This window comes from Anopheles stephensi, chromosome 3, assembly GCF_013141755.1.
Source record: "Anopheles stephensi strain Indian chromosome 3, UCI_ANSTEP_V1.0, whole genome shotgun sequence".
Taxonomy (NCBI): Eukaryota; Metazoa; Arthropoda; class Insecta; order Diptera; family Culicidae; genus Anopheles; species Anopheles stephensi.
Window position 1 is genome coordinate 33538622 of NC_050203.1, and position 23076 is coordinate 33561697.

At 46.8% G+C, this 23076-nt stretch overlaps 1 protein-coding gene across 2 annotated transcripts in view; it reads right to left on the reverse strand.

Moving 5' to 3' along the window:
* Positions 1–23076, reverse strand: part of LOC118509600 (fringe glycosyltransferase) — a 118838-nt gene that overhangs the window by 51860 nt on the left and 43902 nt on the right. For both annotated transcript variants that reach the window (XM_036050391.1, XM_036050392.1), the window contains exon 4: positions 17027–17129. In XM_036050391.1, the coding sequence (XP_035906284.1) occupies positions 17027–17129 (103 nt within the window). The remainder of the gene's footprint in view (positions 1–17026; positions 17130–23076) is intronic.

Sequence of the window (23076 nt, forward strand, 5' to 3'; positions counted from 1 at the left end):
CGCAGCACAGCTGGAGGTTGTGATGGGGGGTAATGGTGATCGTAAGGGCAAGCAAGTATTGACGTGTTGGAACGAAGCCGAGGTTTTGGTCGTTATCAACAGGTGACAGAAAGGTATTGCTGCCATTGTGAATGGTCATTTGGATGTAAGTATATTCCGGATAAAATCTTACATCTCCACATGTGGCTACACCAACAGATAAGATCAATGAAGCATGTCGTAGCTACCGAAAACTCATCAGCGAGATGAGACGTAAAGCCGTTGATGGAACACACTGTTAAAGGAGTATGGCAAGACCGTGTTGGGGGCCTTTTTTCCTGTTTTTATTTCCGTTCCTAACTGCCGTAAAGAGCCTTTTAGCGAGTAGTTTAATTTGGAATCTTTACTGTCCGTAAGTGAGGTTGTACACCGGGCGGCTAATCAGCATGCAGGAGGTATAAACTGGGAGTTTATGGAGGTACGGAGGCGCTAGCTTTACTTACGAATCCTCTTCTGGATGGATATTGATCGGTCGAGAGCATGTCGTACTTACCTAAAGAGAGAGAGAGGGAGGGGAATAAGAGAGAAACAATTAGCATTGAACATCATTTTCGGGGCACTCGAGTAAAACTATTGGCTACCTGACTACCTAAATCAGGCCTCCTCAGCATCCGATACGGCTAGTTAGCCACGTGCCTGAAAGTGGAATCACCGGTAAGCTCTTGTCTTGGGACACGGCCCCACCGAATCCGGCCATCCACCAATTAGACCCTCGTGCGGAAGGCGAACCATAACGAAAGCACAAAACGAGAGACCCATTACCCGGGGCCCATCCCGGGCAGTGTTCTAGGGAGTGTTCGTTCTCGAGCTTCTCACAGTTTAAACCGCGAAGATGCTGTATGGTAAAGCATCAAAACAAAAAGAAACTGTTCGCTGAGCAAAGCGGGGCCGCAAGAAGCAGATGGATGGATGTCCGAATAGCTTCCAAAACAGCATTGAACTTCAATGCCCCAAGATTGACCTACAGCAAGTAAGTGTGGTGTTATCTTGTTTCTCTCCCCCTCTCTCTCTCTCTCTCTCTCTCTCTTTCTCTCTCTCTCTCTCTATTGCCCATTATGTGGTCTTTTTTATGGACAGAAGCCCGAAAAAAGCCTCAAAGGCTCATTAGCGTAGCCGCACTCATAACGATCAGATATTATGATGCTTTTACGTAGCTTTTACGGAGCCTGTTGGGCTAGCTTCTCCCGAGCTCGATCGATTCATTAGACGAGCGGCTGAGAAGTACATCATTTTACTGGATTCCGTTGTTTTTTGGTCTAGCAGGAAACGTTTGCCGGTATTCGAAATACGAATATTTGATTCGACTTTCCAAAAGCTACTGCTAAAGGTTCTTCGGAGGAGTGCAGGAAGATCGCAAAACGAAAGACTTCAAGTAGAGCAGAAGACGATCCCGCCCTCCCGGGTTCTTGGTGATATTTGACACTGTCCCGAGAAGCGTACTGAAAAGCTGACCAAAGTATCGTGTATCACACGTGAGAAAAAAGTGTCATCTGGTGGTCGAGACCTGCACCACCCCGATGGCAGGAAATAGGCGTTAAATGATGTTACATGAATCGATTGCTTTTATTAAACGACCACTTAAAGCTGCAGCAACTCTTAGGTTGCAGATTTTATTTGTTTATAAAGTTCCTCATTTTCTTGAGCACGTTGCGAACTTTTAAAAAGAAGTGCCCTCTTCTAAATGTAATGCTGTGCACGATATGCTCCAGTAAGAATACGATGAAGCCCAGCAGTAGCAGCTTGCCCGCAATCATATAGATCGGTACCATGTGCATTAGCTCCAGAAAAAGATGCTCCGGTTCTTGTGGATGTTCGAGCGATGAGCCATAGGCTGGCGATGCTGGTCGAAATGACCACTTGCTGACGAGGTACGCCCAAACCCCGGCCTCATTCAGCCTATTCACGTACCGTTGAAACGTGTGCACTAGTGGGCTATTCTTGCGGAAAGGGCTTACCGTCAGCGTTGTCAGCACCGGTTGCGGGATGAGAAAGAACTGACGTTTATCGAGCCGCTTGCCAATGAGCTCCGTGGACGCTTCGATGGAGCGTTCGAAAAGATCACACTTTTGCAATATACCGAACCGCTCCGGTTCGTACTTGACCGAGCGATTCCAGCTGACGAGTTGATCCGCATGGTTCGGGTTGTGCTTGAGAAAGTCGAACAAATCCGGCACCGGAACCAGCAGCGGGAGTGACGAGTCGCTAAATTCTTGTACCGTTTTCGGGAACGAAGGTTCGTGCAACAGTTCCAGCTGCTTCGTTAGCATCGCAATGTAACACTCCAGCACCATGAAGTGCAGCAGCAGGGCAAGCATCTTCATCGGTGGGTTTATGATTTGAAACAGTTCGGGACGGTGGTGACGAAGCGCTGGACGTGCCAGTGTGTTGTATGCCAGAAATGCACCCGTAAGCAGGAGCAAGAGTATCCAGAGGCGGGTTTGGAAGGGACGAAAAATCTGTCCATTCACCATGCGCTGATACGATCGCGGTACGGCTAAACACCAGCGGAACTGGTTGGGGAAGTACAGTGGCGATGACTGTTGTGTCCAGTAGATAGTGTTTACCAGCCGATAGGTTGCAAAATCGATCGCAGTCCGTGGATCTTGCGGTGCGTTGGTGATGTACTGCACGTGCGTGTTTTGATGCTGGGCAATGATGTTGATAAAATCTACATCCACGCCAACGACAGCATCGTTACGCAGGAATGACATTGGTTCGTTTTCGAACCACGCCACCACGTACGGTCTGCCGCGCAGATTGAAGAACCTTTCCGGAAAGTAACTAGTCACGGGTTCGTGCAACGAGAGCAGTGCGTAATTGGTGCTAGCATTATCGAAGTGCACTATTGAGATGGCGTTACTGTAGACAATCACAAACAGTACATCCAGAGCACCGGACGCAGAAAACGTTCGGGCCAGTGGGATAAGTGCAGCGATGCGGAAGGTTCTATCGGCCACGATCAGAACTATCAGCTTCGTTTCTCTGCCCATCACGCGTAGATAGTTGAAGATGTAGGAAATTAAGATACCATTTTCAAAGTTCGATACATTATCACCACCAAATTTGATTACAATTGTAGGGATGTGTGTGCCGGTATCGCGCGGTGCATGTAATGTTGCCGGGTATGCCAAGTTGAAGTTGACGTAAGGGTGGTAAGCTAACTCGGACATTACACGGAAGGGCAGATGATCGGACAGAGGTTGATCGATGTTGATGAAAGCGGTAGTCGCACTTCCCGAGTAGCTTTCGCTTAGGTCTGTTAGAATTCGTACTAAAAAGTTCACGAGCATGGCTGTTCCGGTTGACGTCTCGGCCATTGTAAGATGGGTGTCTTGTGTTTCTGTTCCGACAAGCAAGTTGCAACTGCGTACACACGACCTATGCTCTTCTATTTAAAGTTGGTATAATGCAAGTATAATGACACACAACTTCTGTTGCTAGTAATTATAACTGACTGCTTTGAAAGAGTCCATTAGCCTCATCAGTGACACTGGCATTTAATTACACACAGAGTGCATCAGCAAGTGCATTAGCAAAACACAGGCTTTCCTTATAACCTACTGAAACCTCCTCTGTAGCCTAAACACCACGTGCTCGAGGATAAAAATGATCAGAGCGATAGTGTGCAGATATCCCGCAATGACGTACACGGGTATAAAATGCTCCAGCTCCAGAATCGAGGACTTGAAGCTTTTCCTTTCCTGGACTTTAAAGTCCGGCAGTACGTGGCCATCCTTTAGCATCCATTTGCTTACCAAATGGTTCCATATGCCCGCCTCGTGCAGCCGTGTAACGTACATCTGGAACCGTTCCAGCCGTGGACTGGTCTTGCGAAACGGGCTCAGACAGATAGACGTACTGATCGGTTCTTCAATCAGATGATAGTGATGGTACGTGAGCCGTTTGCCCAGATGAGCTGTCGTATCGTCGATGGTGAACGGAAAGAGATCACAGAGCTGCAGCAGGGCCAACCCGGTCGGATCGTACTGCTTGGAGAAGTTCCATTCGATCGTTTTCGAGTACACGTCGGGATTGTCCAGCAAGTACTGGTAATCGCTCGAGTGTGATATGAGCAGCGGCGTCGGTGAGTTAGCAAATTCGGTGAGCGTCTTCGGGTACATCGGTATCACCGACAGGCCAAGGATGGCGGTCAGCTTGGCGGTGTAGTACTCGGTCAGCAGGAACAGTAGCATAATGCGCAGAATTTGTAGCGGAGTGTTGATGATCGGAAATGCGTTCGGGAGCTGGTGCTCAATTTGTTGCCGGAGCACCAATCTGTACGCGAGAAAGAAGCCCGCAACGGACAGTAGCAATGTCCAGAGGCTCGGTTTGTACGGCCAGATGACCTGCTCGTGTATGACCCGATTGTACGTTTTTGGCACTGCCAGACACCACCGGAACTGGTTCGGGAAGTAGAGCGGCGTGAAGGGATACGTGAGCCCTTCGTGCTTGATCCGGTAGGTTGCTAAATCGTACGTGGTATCGTACACGGATTCGAACAGTTTGATCGGATTCCTTGTGTACTTGTACTGCGCGTACGTGTTCTGATGGTGGGCGATGATGTCTATAAAGTCTACATCGATGCCTATGATACGATCGCTGGTATCGGCACGGAACGTCAGTGGTCTGTTCTCAATGCACGCCACTCGGTACGGTTGTCCATTCAGATTGGAAAGCCGATCGGGGAACAGGCTCGCCGTCGAGTCCCTGCTAGAGCGATAGAGCAATTTCGTAGGCCTGTTCATTGCCGGTATCATGAAGCTCACCTTCTTGGAACGCTCCAACAGGTACAGTATGTCGATCGCCCCACCATGATGGTACGATTGTTTCAACACCTCGAACTCGGTCAGCTTCACCTCGTGCAGATCGACCAGAACTATCACCTTTTTGGACTTACCGTACAGTCCGAAGCGCTGAAGCAACTCCAGCGAGTCCTGCACAATGGACAGTTTGTGCTTGATCCAGCCGAAGCTAGCTACCGCGTGAATCAGGATTTGAGTGTTCAGCAATGGCACCTGAGGACTTTCCTGGCGCAGATCAATGTTGACGAAAGCAACGGTAGACAGTTGGCGCATCACTTGTGCGGGGATGTAGTGAAAGTTGTGCGGCGTATTGAAGTTGACCAATCCCACCGTGGACGTGCTGGACCGATTGCAGTGCAGCTCGGTGATAATGCGCACCAGAAACGGTATCAGCAGACTGGCGGATGGGGTGCTTTCTTGTGCGTGGATCTGTAGTAAATCCATCGCTTGGCAACTCTTTATGTGTACAAGGCAAAGGAAAGTCACCGAATGGATCGAGTATCTTGTGGATTGCATGCTTTTTGTGTGTTCTTGTATGGTAAGCCTCAATTAATAGGAGCGTTAGATGTTTGTTTTCCTGTCGTCCGGACATAATTGTCATGTTTGTTCTGCTGGGACGAATAAAGGTCATCAGATAATGTACCTAATGACACCTTTCCCAATCTGTTTATAAAAGGTTTCTGAAAGTACCAATACCAGTTGCCTCAAAAATGACTCAACATTCTTAATGGATGTAGATGTTTTCTTGTATTAATCAACTCATACGAAGAAAATAGCTTGCTGATGAATGTATCAAAATCCTTTTCTGATAAAAATCCAAACTCGAGCTTTCACTGACAAACATTTACTTTATTAGCGTAAAACAAAGCTTTGAATATTCATCGAATATATAGACGGCCAATGATTCTGGGTGAGATGACTTCCAGCAGGAAGATTCCAATCGCTATTAGATACAGATACCCTCCAACAATGTACACCGGCACAAAGTGTTCCAGCCCGAGCATCGAAACATCCGGCATAGCATTACCAGCATCAACCACGTCCAACGGATCCCAGGTCCATTTGTCCACCAAATGATTCCAAATCCCAGCTTCGTACAACCGTCGCACGTACATTTGAAAGCGTGACAGCAGTGGACTCGAACGGCGGAAAGGACTCATACAGACGGAGGACTGGACCGGTTGTTCGATTAGATGATAGTGATGGCGGTTCAGTTCCTTCCCCAGCAACCGTGTCGTGGAGCGGATGGTGTACGAAAACAGATCACACAGCTGTAACACGGCGAATCCAGCCGGATTGTAACGGTCGGATAGGTTCCACCGGACAGTTCTTGCCATCATCTCCGGGCTGTTGCGTATGAAGTGATACGATTCGGGACGTATTACAATGATGGGTACACCGGACTTTTGAAACTGTTCAAACGTCCGAGGATAGGCGGGCAGTAGCGATAGGCCCAGGTTTGACGACAGCAGAGCGGTGTAGTACTCGGTAAGCAAGAAGAGCAGCAGGATTCGAAGGATGTGCAGGGGCGTGTTGACGATCGGGAACGCAACGGGGAACCGATGTTGGAGAGCACGCTTCAAGAACAGATTGTACAGCAAAAAGCCAACAAACATTACAGCGATCAACAACCACACATCAGCCGCGTATGGCCAAAGGATTTGTTGGTGAAGAATGCGGTTGTAGGTTTTTGGCACGGCCAAACACCAGCGATACTGGTTCGGCAGGAAGAGTAGTGCAAACTCTTGGCGCGGAGCTTTCAAAACGATTCGATAGTTGGCAAAATCGACTGTCGTATTGTGCCACGGATCGAACGGCTTGATCGGTTTGTCCGTGTATCGATACTCGACTACCGTGTGCTGATGGTGGGCGATCATATCGAAAAAATCTACATCAATGCCAATCGTTTTGTTGGTGGAGATACTTCTGAAGGATAAGGGAGGATTCTGTAGATAAAGCACCCTATACGGACGGCCCGTAAGATTCGTCAATCTGTCGGGAAACAGTTCCTCTGCACGGTCCGTTGTAGAATGCTCGACAAATTCCGTCGCCATATCGTTTAGACGAACGATGACGAGCTCGTCTACCTTCACCAGCACGTAAATGATATCAAGCGCACCAAAGTAAAGGTACGTTTTGGCCAACGAATCCAACTCCGTCGGTTTCACCACGTACGGATCGAGCACGACGATGATCTTTTTCTCCCTACCAATCAACCCGAACGTTTCGAGCGTGTTTAGTACTTCCGTTTGAATGGTCTGCTCCGGTGCGCGAGATTCACCGGTGCTGAAGGCATGCACCAAAATTGGTGTGTGTATGGGTGCCCTGGGCATGGAACTGTTTTGGCTAGTGTCGATGTTTAGAAAGGTAGTCATCGATGCACGCTGCATGAGCTGGGCCGGAACGTAGTTCAGCCTGTGCGCGTTGAAGTTAGCCAATCCAACGGTGCTGGGGATGGAGCTGTTATTGTGGAGCTCTAGTATGGCGCGCACCAAGAAACTAACCAACATTGCTGCCACGGAGGAATTGTGTGAAGAGAATCCTTGTACCAGGAGGGCCATGGTCTGGCGAGCGATGCACACAAACTATTTCAAGTCGAGGTGATGTGTATGTAAAGTTGTGTTAATATTTATACGGAGCAAAAACATCCATCGGGTCGAAGGAATAGAATCGCTATCGTCCATTAAGCTAAGCAATTATAAAAGACCACTGGATAATGTGAGGTCAAGTAATCTGTTCCCGTGATCTTAACAGCTTAATCAGTGATCCCGTATTGGCGCCCTGGTAGCTTATTGACTCCTGCAGACAGTCGTCGCACCAGATGCTCCAGAAAGAAAACACCCACCGCAACCGAGCAACAGTAGCCGGCCACTATAAACACCGGCACAAAGTGTTCGAGGTTCAGTATGAGGGCGCCGGTGTCTTGCTCGTTCTTAAAATTTGTCTCATTAGCCGCTAGCATGTTCCACTTCTTCATCACATAGTTCCACACGCCCGATTCGTAGAGCCGCGTCACGTACAGCTGAAAGCGTTCGAAGCGCGGATTCATGTTCTTGAACGGGATCATCGTAATTTTGCCACTGACCACTTCGTCGATCAGATGGTAATGATGGGCGCTCGTCTCTTTGCCGAGCATTTTCGTTTTCATCCTAATGCCGTACACGCTGAGATGGCATCTGTGCAGAAAGGCGACCTGCTCGACCCGATACCTTTGCATATCGTCGCGCGTTATAACTTTACCGGCAAGTTCAGCCGATTCGAGCAGGGTTGGTAAGAGATCATTTCTCAGCACGAGCAGCGGGATGGACGTCCGGGTGAATTCTTGCACCGTGGTCGGATAGGTCGGTGCCTGCGAAAGGCCCAGGTTAGACGTAAGCATGGCCAGATAGTACTCCGTGAGCAGAAACAGGAGCAGTATGCGAAACAACTGTATCGGTGTTTTTACCAGGCCGTAGACGAACCGATAGTATCGGACGAGATAGGGCACCAGTGCGGTGTGGTAGCCGACAAAGAAGGCGGCGAACGCACCGATCAACAGCCACAGATCGATCTTGAAGGGTTGTATGATCTGTTCGTGCAGTACGCGACTGTACTGCTTCGGTACGACAATGCACACCGTTCGCATGTTCGGTAAGAGCAGTGGCCGGAACGGATACCTTACGCCTGCATTGTACAGGATGCGGTACGTCGCAAAGTGGATCGATTGATCTATCCATGAAACGTACTCATAGACGGGCAGCGGGGTGTGATTGTAGATGGCCGTCGTCGACTGATGCTTTGCAATGATATCGATGAGCTCGACATCGGATCCAACTGGTCGTGGGCCGCCGCTACTGTAGCTCATGGGAGGATTTTCATAGGTCGCCACTTTGTACGGGCTTCCCGACAGGTTTGACGTTCGATCGGGAAACAATGCGTCGACCGGTGCGGTGATGGGAAATGGAACCAACTTCTCAAAATTTATGTCCGGTCGCAGTACTACCAGCTGCGTACGGTTCACTACCACGAAGATCGAGTTGACTAGGGCATGCTTTTTGTACATGTAGAACACAGTGTCCACGGGGTTGGGCTTTGCTACGCTTCGGTTTATCACCACAATCATTTTTTGAGCAACGCCTAGCAGTTGTAAGGCATCGAATAGCTTTACCTGTTGCTGGGCAATCGAATCCAGCGTAACGTTCGCAGTCGCTATGTAGCTGTGTATGTGGAGCAATAGATTGGAGAGACTAAATGCACCGTTTGCCAGCGCCGATGCATCGTAGTTGATGAAGGCGACATCGGGCACCGTCTGCTGCAGCTGTGCCGGAACGTACTCCAAATTGGATGTTTTGAAGTTGAACAGCAGCACTGTGTTTGAGCCAGGTTGATAGGTGGTGGTAATAACGCGCGCCAGTATACTTAGCAGCATCAATCCAACGGGCGAACTTTCGCGGGGAAACACTTGCAGCAAAGATGCGTTGGACGAGGACAGCATTGGTGAGTGATGTCTTGTTGAGCGTTAAATGGACTGACAGTTGAATTGAGCTGGAGCTGGATTTAATATATTAAAATCACTTCCGAGAGTGAGTGATAATTACGATTGATTAAAGCCACTCAAATGCATATGAAGTGACTTCAGATAAGACTCATCGAAGCCATTGACTGCGTTAAAAGCGTATAATTAAGGCTTTATTTGTGACAGAAATTGCAGAGCTGCCAATCCAGCAATGAATCCAAACGCTTTTTCCCTTTGCTTAATTCCATACAATTGTTCTGAACCATTTTAAGCGTTCCCATAAGTTCCATAAGCGTTCAAGTTGTAATATTTTTTACCGATCCTATAAACAACGTGCTCCACAGCAAATATCATGAAAGAAGCGACGTACAAATACCCAGCAATAATAAATATGGGAACGAAATGATCTAACTTTAGCATTATCGGACTCGTATCGCTAGGATCCTCAGATATTGTCCACTCACTAGCACCAATAGTAGTCCACTTCTGTACCAAATAATCCCAAAGGCCTGCTTCGTACAAGCGCCACACGTACGTCTGAAAGCGATGAAACCGGGGACTTGTTTTTCGGAAAGGACTTACCGAAAAGAGCGTCCGGATTGGTTCGGCGATAAGATGGAACTGATGATGACTCGCCTGCTTCCCGTAGTTTTTGGTCGTTGTTCCAATCGAATAGCGAAAGCGATTGCACAGCTGAACCAGCGCGAACTTCGATGGATTGTATGGTTGCGAAGCATTCAGGTCGACAATTCGCGATAAAATTTGAGGCTGCTCGTCGAGGTTAGCAAAATGATTTGAGCTAGGAAAGATGAGCGGTATCTTGGTGCGATAGAACTCGGCCAGCGTCCGGGGGTAGGCGGGAAGTAGCGAAAGTCCGAGATTGGACGTAAGCATCGCTGTGTAATATTCCGACAGTAGGAAGAGAAGCATTATTTTTAGCAGCTGCAGTGGGCTGCTCACCACGTGAAAAACGCACGGACACCAGTTCTCGATCAGGTCCCCAAGAGCTAGCTGATAGCAGGCGAAAAAGGCAACCAATGCTCCCACAAGCACCCACAGATCGGTCGCGAACGGCCATATGACTTGCTCGTGCAGAACTCGGCTGTAGCGCTTCGGGACAGCAATACACCAGCGAGCCATGGGGGAGAGTTGCAGAATCGTATAGTCCGCCGGTGCACTGGTACGGACGATCTGATGCGTCCCAAAATCGAGCGACATTTTATCGCCCGCCAAAAGCCTCAGTATCCTGGTAGGTGAGTTGATGTATTTGACGGTAGTCAACTGATGTTTTGCGATAATGGCTATAAAGTCTACCGTACTGCCAACAACCTTGTTGCCTTTGGATTTAAAAGTAAATGGGGGGTCTTCTAGGTAGGCTACATGGTAGGCGCGATCGGAAAGATTTGTAGCACGATCAGGAAACAGGAGATCCGTTGTGTCGTTCGGGTGGTACGGAACGAACGCAGTACCGGCAGGATTAAAGGCGACAATATTCAGGTCACTGTCCATTACCTTCACATAGATAATATCGATCACACCAAGTTGAAGGTACAGTTTAGCCAATGCCGTTATCTGGTTTGAATGCATGTGAGCTGGTTCGAACAGTACGATCACTTTCTTCTCCTTTCCGAACAGATGGAAGGAGTGTAAAATTTTTGTAACTTCAGATTTTACGGCAGCCTTCGATGATGATGGTGTGATAAAGTGATGCAGAAGAATAGGAACGTACGATTCCTTGGGTATGGTATAGTTGCGGGTAAAATCGATGTTTAAAAAGGAGGCTGTCGGTATGCGTTTGGCTAGCTGCCGCGGTACGAAGTCCAGATCGGGTGAGTTGAAGTTCGCTAAGCCTATGGTGGCAGGAGCAGATTTAGTGCAGTGTAGCTCGTTGATAATACGCGCCAGAAGGCTGATCAGAACAGAAGTGATTGGTGAATGTTCTTGTGGGAATACTTGCAACTGATCCATGGCAGGAGAAATGCTGATGAACGTTCCAGCTTTTAGACTTGGAATAAACCAAGGAACATGGGATTGCTTACAGATATTGAGGAGTTTTTGAAGCTTCAGGGAGTTTTGCTAGTGGAGTATATGGATTATAAGTAAACATCCAGGAATTATTCACTAAAAGCTATTTGATTATCAGATAACCTTAGGGTTGCATTTATTACTCCCAATAATATAATGGAATGAGTATGCAAGGCCATATGAGAGAATAGATAAGGGGATAACACTTAGTAGTCAGCATCAAACTTGCTATAGCTTCCATGCAACGTGCAGAAGGAGGACTCGATTCAAATCATATGATAGTATCATTAGTGTTGGGTCTATTATTACAAGTCTCCCATGCTTCTATTTCTAAAACACACACAGCCATTTTGATAATGTGTCTGATAGATAGCAGAGACTTGTATTGTAGAGATGATTGACATTCGTAGTCTTGTAGAGTTAGAAAGTAAACCGAACTCGAACAGCTCCGAAAGAGAGTGAATCCTGAAGTTGTTAATGAGAGTTAACAATAATCGACAGATACCCGTCAAGGAACAGAGAACCCACGAACAATTAAAACTGCTGTCCAGCTCCTAACAATGCACTAACGTCAAGCTGATTGTGGTTCTTTAAAGGGGAACCAGCTTGTTTTAACCAAATACCTGCCTGCCCTAAACAATCAATCCACGAGCACAAGTTTTGCGGGGGGACGGGTCTGTAATTTGTCGGTACGTGCCCAACGATTGCGCTAATCAAATTAGACGCACAATGACTGACCGCTTTTAAGGTTGGCCCGGTTTACCAAATCGCGCGCCCCCGTCATTCGTCAAGCAATCGACAAGAAGCCGCTGCTCGCACGATCAATTGACCGGTGCCCGTTTTAATAAAAGCTCGACCCGACATAGGAAAACTGACTTTCCCAGATTTGAAACAGGCCGCCGCCACCGAGCACCAACAATGGGTTGCCGGAGTTTTTCTTCTTTCTTTTTCGGTGGTGCTTGCTGCTTGGCAGATTTTTCAATGCTTTGGAATGGAGAGTGGGTGCTGTAGGTTGAGGACAAGGGGCAAAAAAAGCAATAGACTCAACTGAACTGTAACCGTGCAACGAGACGCAGATCGTATGATTATCTTAATTAATCGCCTAACTAGCGTGGGCCCGAGGAGACGCGGCGTCCCAATTTGGGAGAATGAAATTTTCGAATCGAAAGAGGAAGTACCTTCAAAAAAAAAACAACTGTTCAACGGGTCAACCGTTGTAGTGAGGCACCGCTTAGGGAAATGATTTGGGCTGACCAGATTTCTGCCGACTCACGCTAAGGTGATTGCGGGCTCTGTAGGAACCGCACGAGGGTGACCCGCGTGATCGCGTGTGGTGCGAGTATCGAGTCGTTCCGTGGTGATCTTTTTCGTTGTTGTACCGGGGCACTCATTGTGTGCCGAGGTCTACCGGTGATTCTTTGGTGATTTCTATCACGTGTCGGGCAAGCCGAAGAGGACACGAATGTTCTGAGGTGTGTTCTCAGATCGGTGCTGTTGAACATATTCGAAAAAGGGAATGTAATGCTGCTTAATGAAGTGGAAGGCCAATTAGTGACATCCAGTCTACTGAGGTCGATGTATTGAGACGGTGATCTTCAAGAGTCTTCAAAAGCCTTCGATTATTAACATGTATCAAAGGGATATCAGATACATCTACTCTTGTAGGAGCTGCCTTTCCGGTGCTAGAAATTCTACACAACATCGTAAAACAATTCACGATTTGATGTAATGCAAATTGGTCCTAAGCTAGACCGGCCTACCGATTTGAATCCATTTACTGAACTGGTTTATTCAAGCATCTGGATTCGCGTAACAAGTTTTTGCGCCCGTAAATACTGAATATGTTGCAAGCAAGGCGGTGGCCAATTTATGCACTCGTAAACAACCAAACGGCAACTGCAACTTCAAGCTCGCGATCCGTTTACGCAGAAAAGCAGCTTAAGAGATCGCTGGGACGCAACCCAAGAGGGAACCTAATTGAATCCTTCGCTGTCGTCATTGCAACCTTATGATTATGACTGAAGTAAAGCATCGTTTTACGATACGATGCCGTACTTCCCCGTGTCGAGACCAGCTGTGCAACGATGCTGCAGCGCGTATAATTATTAATCGCGCTCGAGAGCTCGAGAGTTTTTGATTGCAGCACGATGCTGAACGGTGCAAACCGGTGTTGTGGATGCTGGAACGGTCTGGTAGGATTGCACATTCGCGCACAGCTCTACATTAAATGCGGGCCCGATGCTGGGAGGTTCTAGTTGCAGACGGAGATTAATGAATGTATGATTATTGGCTACGTCTTAAGCCGCCTTTTACTGTGTCGCAGCGGGCCGAGCAGCGTGTCTAGGACGGTAGTTGGTTGTGAGACAAATGAAATCGTTTATTATGCGTCCGTGCATTCTGTGGCCGGGACTCGGCGCCGTCCAAACGTATGTCACCGGTAGCAGTTGCAATCGGTGGGTAGAAATGGAATCATTTTTCTAGTGTACTGGTGGAATGTTTGAAGTTCACAGCTCAGGAGAACGCTGTACGATGGCTTTTCCAATGCTCTGCGAACATTTACAAATGTATAGTAATCTTCAAACGTAGAAAGTTCAAATGTTGATCCTCAAGAATCGTCTATAGCTATTTTTGTGAATGAATTTGTCTGATCGACCAACAAAGCAAATCGTTCAAGGAGCAAAGCAAATTATCTTCGCCACTATGTCATTGTGCACGATCAAAGCAACTCGCGCGAAGCCTCTTATCCGATAGGAGTTGAAACATTTCATCGACTCCTTTGTGGTCGATCCAAATTTGATCCGCAAACACCAGCAAACGAGCGTCCACCCGAATATCGTCTGACCTTTGCCGTCAAACGAACGCCGAACACCACTATCGGGCAGCGTGCTTAAGAAGTCATGACTTTCTAAACCGTGGCAACCGATCGCCGACCAAAAGCGTATGTTTACAGACGCCGAATGCGTCGGGTACGAGGACCAGTGCGCATTGCTTGACCCATAACGCTTTCCTCCAAAATGGTACGAGTTTGACGGGCGTCCTAAAAGTTGGGCGCCATACAAAGTATGTTCAGTGTTTGTTGCTGAAAGTTCGCCTCACAGCGCGCGCACCCTTTTTGTCAAAAACCGAGCTTGCGCCTAACATTTCCATACGGCTCGCACCGCTTATCGTGGATGAAAAATCAGTCTTGACTCCACCTCGTTCGCGCAGGACTTGGATGGCCGCAGGACTGGGCGAAACACGTGTGGCAAGTGGTGGAGATACGTTTACGGGGGGGTTCATGTTTAACATTTGCCAGCAGAACCGATCGATCGATCGATAAGCGAACCACATCGGTTTTTCGGCGTTCGAGTTACGTGAGAGTTGGAACGCTAGCCTTATGGAGGTGCGTGGTTTTGCATTGAAACTCGAAGAATCAACTTTGATTTGACCTGCTGTTGTGTGTATGCCTTGTGATTCGTGGTTAGATTGATCTCTGCTTTTGCCTCGAATGGTTGATTGTTGCCTCCCGTTTAATCCAATTGTATGATCCAATTATTGTCTGACGACATTGAAAGGTGGACGGCAAGTTTAGTGATCAGAAATCTTAAACAGTTGTCAGCACTTTTCATCTGGTATTGTACATACATGACGTCAGTGGTGACTTGTGGTTCTCAGAGCATGTTAACGTGAAGCGCCAACTTCTTATAGGCTCTGACTTCTCAAGTCAGTATCCTTGGAGTCTGTGTTAGTTGGTTAAGATTGTCATTTATCTCAGGATTTCTAACAGACTACAAGCAAGGAGTTTGAAGCGTATCTCTGCTTGAGTTTTGTACTGTTACGATGACTAGTAATCCTATACATATCACGACAGTACATCATATGATATCTCATAAGCTTGTAGGATTGACAGGAAGAGATCCTATAACCTTTATAGTAGTTAGTGGAGATAGTTAAACTGAGATTAGAATCCAACTTCAAGAAAGTAAAACAAGCTAGTATCTTCGAGGTTATCTTCTGAGAGAGTAAAGATATTTACTCAGGCTCTGTAATCTTCTATAAATCTTTGATCTTATCTTACAATTCTGAAGTAATACTATAGTTGAGAATCTGCAAGATTTTGGTGGAATATCATAAAGTTTCTATTAAGAAGTTGGAGCTCCAGGGATTTTGACAGCATATCTACGCGATAACAAGGAGCACCATCGTAACGACATTATTTATTGTCTTTGCGTACGGGATGTCCCAAATTGAGTCAGGATTTGATCAGATTTTTGATCTCAAACCATATCGTGCTGAAATCCGAGAGCTTTGACCAGCAGTTTTCTCCCTAATATATTGCCCAACAAATACTTCCTCCTCAAATAAAGCATAAAAAGCTCTGTTTCATCGCTTCATTCCCGCTGGTTAATCAGAGCTCAACCGTGATGGAACTCATATTTCTTCCGAACGTACTTTCGTCGATCAGTGAGTCCGAAAACTGCGTGTTAGCAAATTAATGTACCATTCGCGCAACAGGAAATCGTACCGGGCGGATCCGCGATAAGATCCGTTTGCGCGTGGATCGCGTACAGTACGGCACTTTGGGTGTTTTGGGCGAGGTGTCATTTCACCAGCATAAAACCAACCATCATGCGTTGCGCTTATGGGTTTGATCCGATTTCAACAGTCGTCTAACCCTACGGGGGACCTCAATACGAGCGTACGTTCAGAAACGGCAGCACCAATGACAAGAACTAACGCAACGCTCATAAATTAACACCCTGCTCTCCAGCCCGAGGGTTTGGTCACCAAGCACCCGGGCAAACGAAGCGTGGAACAAAGTAGCAGATTGGACTGAGATTCTGGCGATCGATTCTGAATCCGGTCGGTTGCAGTTGCATCCATCGTCTACCATGTCCGCGGATCGAACCACCGAAGGTGGTTTTAATTAAAGGCAAATGTTGAGCTCATAAAATATTTTAACAAACTGCCCCACCGGTCTTGCCAGTCTCGCCAGTAGCCATCACGTCCAGTTTCGATCCCGAAGGGTGTTGCATGCATGCAAATCGTAGCTTCCAACCGATCGTTTCCGCTCGCGATCGTACTCAAGCGGGGCGAACAGAAAACCACCATTAATATGTGTACATTTATATTAAAAGTTTTTCGTGCCTTGGCCAGCTCCTGCACCCACTTCCCGGTGGACACTTTCTTGGCGCGAAAGGGAAATAAATTCGTTGGCGGTTTAATATAAATCGCCCGTCGTTTCGTCGATTTCCTGTGGATAATTAATACACCAGCATCTGCCAGTGCGTCCCAGTACGATCGTAAAGTGGTAGTAGTAGATGGTAATTAGAATTTATCGCACCGGTGTACGCCGATAGCCACCCTGGTAAAAGTGTTTCGGCAAGGTGAAAGGTGGTTGGACAGTCGTTTTTTTTTGTGGTTGCTCCGGTCTGCCGGTGGACATTTTAATATCCGATGGTAGCCGATAATGGTATTGTCTTAAATTAAAGTTCCGAAACTCATGTCCCCTGTTTCGGTTGACTATAAAAGAACCAAGGTTCTTGCTCCGATCTTATCAGAGCTCGCGGTAAGCGGTAAAGCGGTGAACGCGGGACGCAACATTTGGAGAGAGACAAAAATGAAGTCTTTGGATGGTTTTATCGCCGGTGCTGCTGGAGGGATGATACGCATCGCGAATACTCACTTTTTGGCACTGTCGAGGAAAAACTCAAACTCCTTGCCCATCTTGCAGCAGAGCGCCTTCCGAAAGTGGCCCTGGGAGCAGTTCGTGTTGACCATGTGGTTGTCTGGGGAAGAGAGGAAAAACACAATTTTTTTTTATGAACAATCGATACAAAACTACCCGGATCGTCACCGGGTGTCGTTGGGCGGAGTGCTTCAGTAGCACCAGTTGCCAACTTTTAATTACGGTTCAAACTCGTTTCGTCAAATTAAATTAAGAATCTCATTCGGTTTTTCAATGCGGGAAAGCAACAAAAAACAACTCGTTGACTCGGTTTTTGCTAAAAAAACACAATTTTTGCTAATTTTAATTTGCAACCACCCGAACGGGAGGATCCAAATGAGTATCAAAACTCATTTAACTAATGGAATTTTTTTTCCGGATCATCGTTTGGCGAGTTTTGAAGAGACAATCTTCAGCCTACTTTCCCAATATGAAGTCTGCTACCTTGTAATCCTTATCTAATCGAATTTTGATTTTAATTCCCGCCTTTGCGCTGGAGTGGGGTGACACTTTTATCTCGCTTTTCCTGGCCGAAATCGGGCGAGATATCTCCAGGTTCCATTCTCCAGCTGAAGACGATATCGTGGAACGAGCACGAGAACATAAACTAATGGTGACATTAATGACAGCGAGCGATGAGATGCTTTGCGTGCGTTTGCATTTCTAATGTCTGTGTCCGTCTGTCTGTCTGCCTTTGCTGTGCATAGCGCTTCTTCTAATCTGATGTTCAGTGACAATCGTGGACCATGTTTGTAATATTCGCCAAGAACGGGGAAGGATGAGACGATGGTGGAATGAGCCGGTAGAGAACAGAGGATGATAATAAACGATCAGTTTTTCTGTTGTGTTCGGGCAGAGTGTTGATGGTCGCCGGTGGCTTCTTCCACTTGATTTGGTTAGAGCTGACATGTTCAGCGCATCTCAGCCTACGCACAAACCGATAAGCTGTGGGGATCTGAGTCGTGTTTAAGTTGTTGTTGTGTCTTCGTTTTAGAAAACGCTCCTCCAAGCGGATGGCAGACGCCGCTGTGTTCGTTAGTGTCTATTTTTGTGGTGAAAATGTGCGAAATCTCCTAGTCGCAAATTGCACATAAGAATGTGTAACATGTCATCGAAATTCGATTTAAATATTTAAGCCGTTTATCTTGATAACCGACGCACCTCGATAGGCTTTGCGGCCCCACACGGAACTCTGTGGGGAAGTCCAGCGAAGGGGGGGTTTCGGGGGTCATTTCTTTTCTCCCGCATCTTCAGCATGTATTCACCCAGCTGGGAGAAATGAGCTTTCTCGATAACAAAAGGGGTTACAGTTGGGACATCCTGCGGAACCCAGCCCATTTCTCGTACTGGTTGATCGGTTGGTTATGATGTTACTTAATAAAAAGATTCCAATTTCAACCAACACACGCCTGCAACTTTATCGAATCTGGGAAGCAACATTTCTGACGGTTGTGGAAGAAGATGTTTTCCGTCGTGATGGTCACAATTTATTGACATGCGTTCGTACGGCTGCCACCACATCCGTCGCCTTCCTAGCTCTAAGTCGTCAACAAACGCTCATCACTTCTGTTGCGCTTGGCGAAAGGAGGCTTGGCAACTGGAAGCGAATAATGTGTTGATTTGGGACATCAGCACACGATGGAAGGAAACTGGAACCATCTGAATGATGCGATCGGTTTCGAACGATCGTGACGATCGTAAACATAAAAATCTCACCGAGCCCATACACGCTTTAATTAATGACACATTTTAGTTCGATATTAACATGGCTCGGTCACAGAAATAGATGGGTGCGTTTGGGATCTTCAAACGCTCGGTCCGGAAAGGTATTGAACGACCAAACCAACGAGAACCATAACTCTATTCGGGGCTGTTAGTTTGGGATGGGTTGATGAGGTTTTTTTTGTTTGTCGGAGCTGAAGCTGTTCCACCTTGCTGCGGACGGCCATTTTGGGGACGTTTCTTCATTCGGGTTGGAATTTAAATTGTGGAACACCATCCATTCAAGGCGTTTGATACAGAAATCAAGCAGAGCTGGAGGTGTCAAAATATGTCTCATTTCAAATAATATTTCAGAGTGTATGGAGGACGGATGCGTATTAACTTCATTAGCGTTTGTAGCGTGGAGTTCTGTCTCAATTTTAACAACCGAGAAAGAAGGAATATTGATACTGATACTGAATGATATTGATAGACTAGAAAAAGACCCCTGAAGCTCCAAGAGAATTGGTAGGCTCTTATCTTCAGAACCCATCCAAAACAACCCACAATTGACTATGTCCACCGCTCGCCAGATTCATCTGAACGTCCATTAGTGGTGTTTAAAGTTTTGCAAATTAAATTATTGTAAGCTTCGCATCTTGATGCTTTCACCCAAAACGTGACTTTCACATTAGGCAAATGAAGAGCTTTTAAGGGAATTGACAAATAGACGATTAATTTGCTATCGACGATCACCAACAAAGCAAGCGCGGCCTTAAACATGATTTTTATAGCACTCACCCTGGATGTGACACATTCCGAGTGGCATCCAGGTGTTGAAAGAAATGAAATGAAGCTACATTTCACTCACGACTCGCTCGCTATTACCCACCGATCAACACCTCGTACGTGAGGACGATTATTAGGTAGGTATCATAAATTCCAACCAACCTTGACACAGCATTTGACGTTCCCGCTCATAACTATGTTTTACGTTTTATAGCTTCCAAAACCCATTGTCACGTGGTTAGGAAAGGTTAGGAGGGGGGGTGGGGGAAAGAAAGAGCCAAAAACAGTCCAACCGCAATCGATCGCCAAAACGACGATAGATCTTCCCCAGCGATGCCGCCAAATGTCAACTAAAGCCTTTCGGAATCGGAATGTGATTAGCATAAATGGTCATCATAAAATAGTTATCTCTTCTTCACGTGGCGTGGCTGTTGTTTTTTGTTGCTCTGGCGCGGAACACGATCCGCCCCCGAAAAACTGAGCACCGGCCAGCACCGGGGTCTCGCGTGTCAAGATCGATTAATTCTCGCCAAGCTAGCCAAACTCCAAGCAGAACTGATGGGGAAGATCTCTAGGGGGAATCAAAACACAGGACCCAAAAACTGAAGACTCTCCCCGAGGGCGAGGACATATTGGCAGACTTTTGCATAATGATACACGGTTTTAAACTTCTCGCTGATCGGACGTCGGAGGTCCACGTTCCATCTAAAAGCTATCCATAAATTCGTTAAAGGTGTCATCGGGGAACTTCCTTCGAGCTAGGAGTTGCTCCGTTCGGGAACTCGCAACTCGGTGAGCATACATACGGACCGATTTGTGCTGACGATTTCCATAAAAACTATTACGCTTTAGGTCTGGAGTGTGTTTAAGATAAGAAATCCTAGGCGGAATGTTGGTGTGTTGATCTCTCTGAGAGTTCCAGGGCACTGTTATCGATGAGTTATTGTTCGTTTTAGATAACGCGCTGGTGAATAAGTAGTTGAAGTTGGGGGGATTTTGAAGGTAAGGAATGTCGGAATCGGGTTGGGTTTTTACCTTGCCTCATTACCAGATGACTCAGTATCTCAGGACTCGGGAGTTGTAAAAACAAAGCACAGCATACACCTCTGTGTGGTCAATTGAGCTCATTTGGCAGACGCCATCTTTATAGACCCACCAATATTGTCCGCACAGTGAGCTGTGTTTGGCCGGGAAGATGATCGTAAAGATTTATGGCAACCTTGCACCGTCCGGGGCGATGTTCATTACACACGTTTACGATGGTGCAAACAATAAATTATTCGAGCTTTTTCCTTCGCAAATTCTTGTGGTTGTGATAAATTTGAAAACTCCTTCACTGCAATCAACTGTTCGTATGTCAGGCCGCCACTGCTCATTGCGCTACCGTGCGTTCTGCTCTGATTAGCGATATGCTTTCGTTTCGGAGCTCGCGGCGCAGATCCTGCGGGTTGGTTGCATGTTGATTGAATTTTATGATCCACACCACACTCACTGCATCTTCCTGGAGGGTAACTATTCGGGAACATATCTTAACGAACAGTTCGTCTATTGTTTTTTTTCAACTTCGGTTCACAGCCGTCTGCAGAATCAACCAGACAATAGCCGGTGGCGTTTGATTTACGACAGGTAGGGACGGGTTTTCATTCCGATGAGACAGGGGCTTAAAAATCATAATCAATTTAGTGCTCTCATTAAAAGCGGTAGGAAAAGACATAAAACGACCTGACACGGCATCCAGAGACAAAAAAAGCAGAGAAACAGCAACCAACCGGACAGCGTCATTGGGTGTCGTATATTTGTTTCCCCGTTGTTGCTCGCTTCAAAGTAAAATTAAATGACCTCCACACAATTGCACCCTGCTCCCCATCTACAATTTGACCATCCAGCCGTCCATGGCAGAGGGGGTGGGGGGGGGGGGGAGGAGAAAAATCTTCTCAATCACCTCCAAACTGTTGGCTGCTTCTTCACAGTAGCAGGTAGCGGGAAATTATTCCGAACATTTTGATTAGCTTATTCTCTGCCGTTTTCCGGTTTTCGTACAACCGTTCCCCCCCGAAAGGGATCCTCCACCTCATCCTCCTCCGTATTGCTTCTGGTGGACGCCGTCGTAAAGAGTCATATCATTTTATTTTCATTTGGTGCCCCTTTTGGCGAAACGAACGAACCATTCTCAAACGGCGATGAGATGATGTGAAGGGGGTTTAGCGTTCCTTTCGTTTCTCGTGTTTTTCGGTCGTTTGATATGCTTGACTTTCGATTGCATCCTTTCGGTGTAAGCGGTGGTGGTGGCCCGTGATGGATGGAAGAGGAAGAAGTATTGGGATGGGATCCTTCCTGCCGAAGGTGCTTTGCAAAGTGGACAAACTTGTTTGAGTTTGTCCGGTGGAGTTGAAGATATCCTGTCCGAGAAATGCCCGGAGGATTTCCGTTAGGGCGTTGTCTGGCGTTTGATGACAATAATTTGGCGGTGAGCAATGATTAGCGAGAGCTGGAACTTCGTTGAGGAATAGACGTTATTGTGTGGAGAGTTCAGTATTGAGATGAGAGAGTTGCAAAATGAAGAGCTCAGGAACAATAGTTGTAGTAGAGTTCCTCCCAATATTCTACCGAAGCTCGTCTTATTTCACATCCCATTTTTCACTGATCAGAGCCCAAACACACACCAGCCAAAAAAGTCTAACATCACTTCAGAACACCAGAAATTCAAAACCTCGTCCGAGAATGTCTCTTCATTAGCGAAATCCAAGAATACTTCCTTCCGAAACATAAATACATTTGGACCCATTCTAACAAAAAAAAAAGCACACAAGGTACCACGGTGTCTGTGGAGTTGTGTGGCGTTGGGACTGCTTCGGGGCCGTTATAAAATTGTCTAAATTGTTGTTGACAGCGACCACGACCGTGGAAGGAATGGGAAGAAGGCATACAACCAAGAAGAGCCGAACGCGTACACGGTTCGAGAGCAACAACGAACCGAAAAAGAAAAATGTAAAAAAAAAAACCACAAGTGAAACGTGCCCAAACGGAAGGTCGATCATCAATCATTAAATCTTGCTGACGATGGGGATTGGCACGGTGTTGTGACTATGAATTTGACCTATGGGAAAAATTTTAGAACGAAGCGTAATCAAATCATACCATTCGGACTCGGATTTCGGAAAGCTCGCGATAAGGAATATCAACATACGAGATGCTGAACGTAATCAAGCAACATTGCGGTGAACATTGGTTGTGTTTCACTTTCAGAATTACGAAAATGTTTGCCTTTTTTTGTGTCTGCGTCCGAGATTCCCGATCCTCACAAGCTGGAGAAGCCGTGTTTTTTTTGTCCTATCCGGGATAAGTTTTTCGGTCAGCGCGGATCAGGAAAAGAAAAACAAGCGGGCTGGTCCCGAAAAATGTTGCGGTCCCGCGTGGAATTTCACATCATTAGGAGGTATTCCGATCAGAATGTCCCTAACAAGCTGACATTTATTTATGCGCTCAATGTTTTTTTTCGATGGTGTGCTCTGCCGATC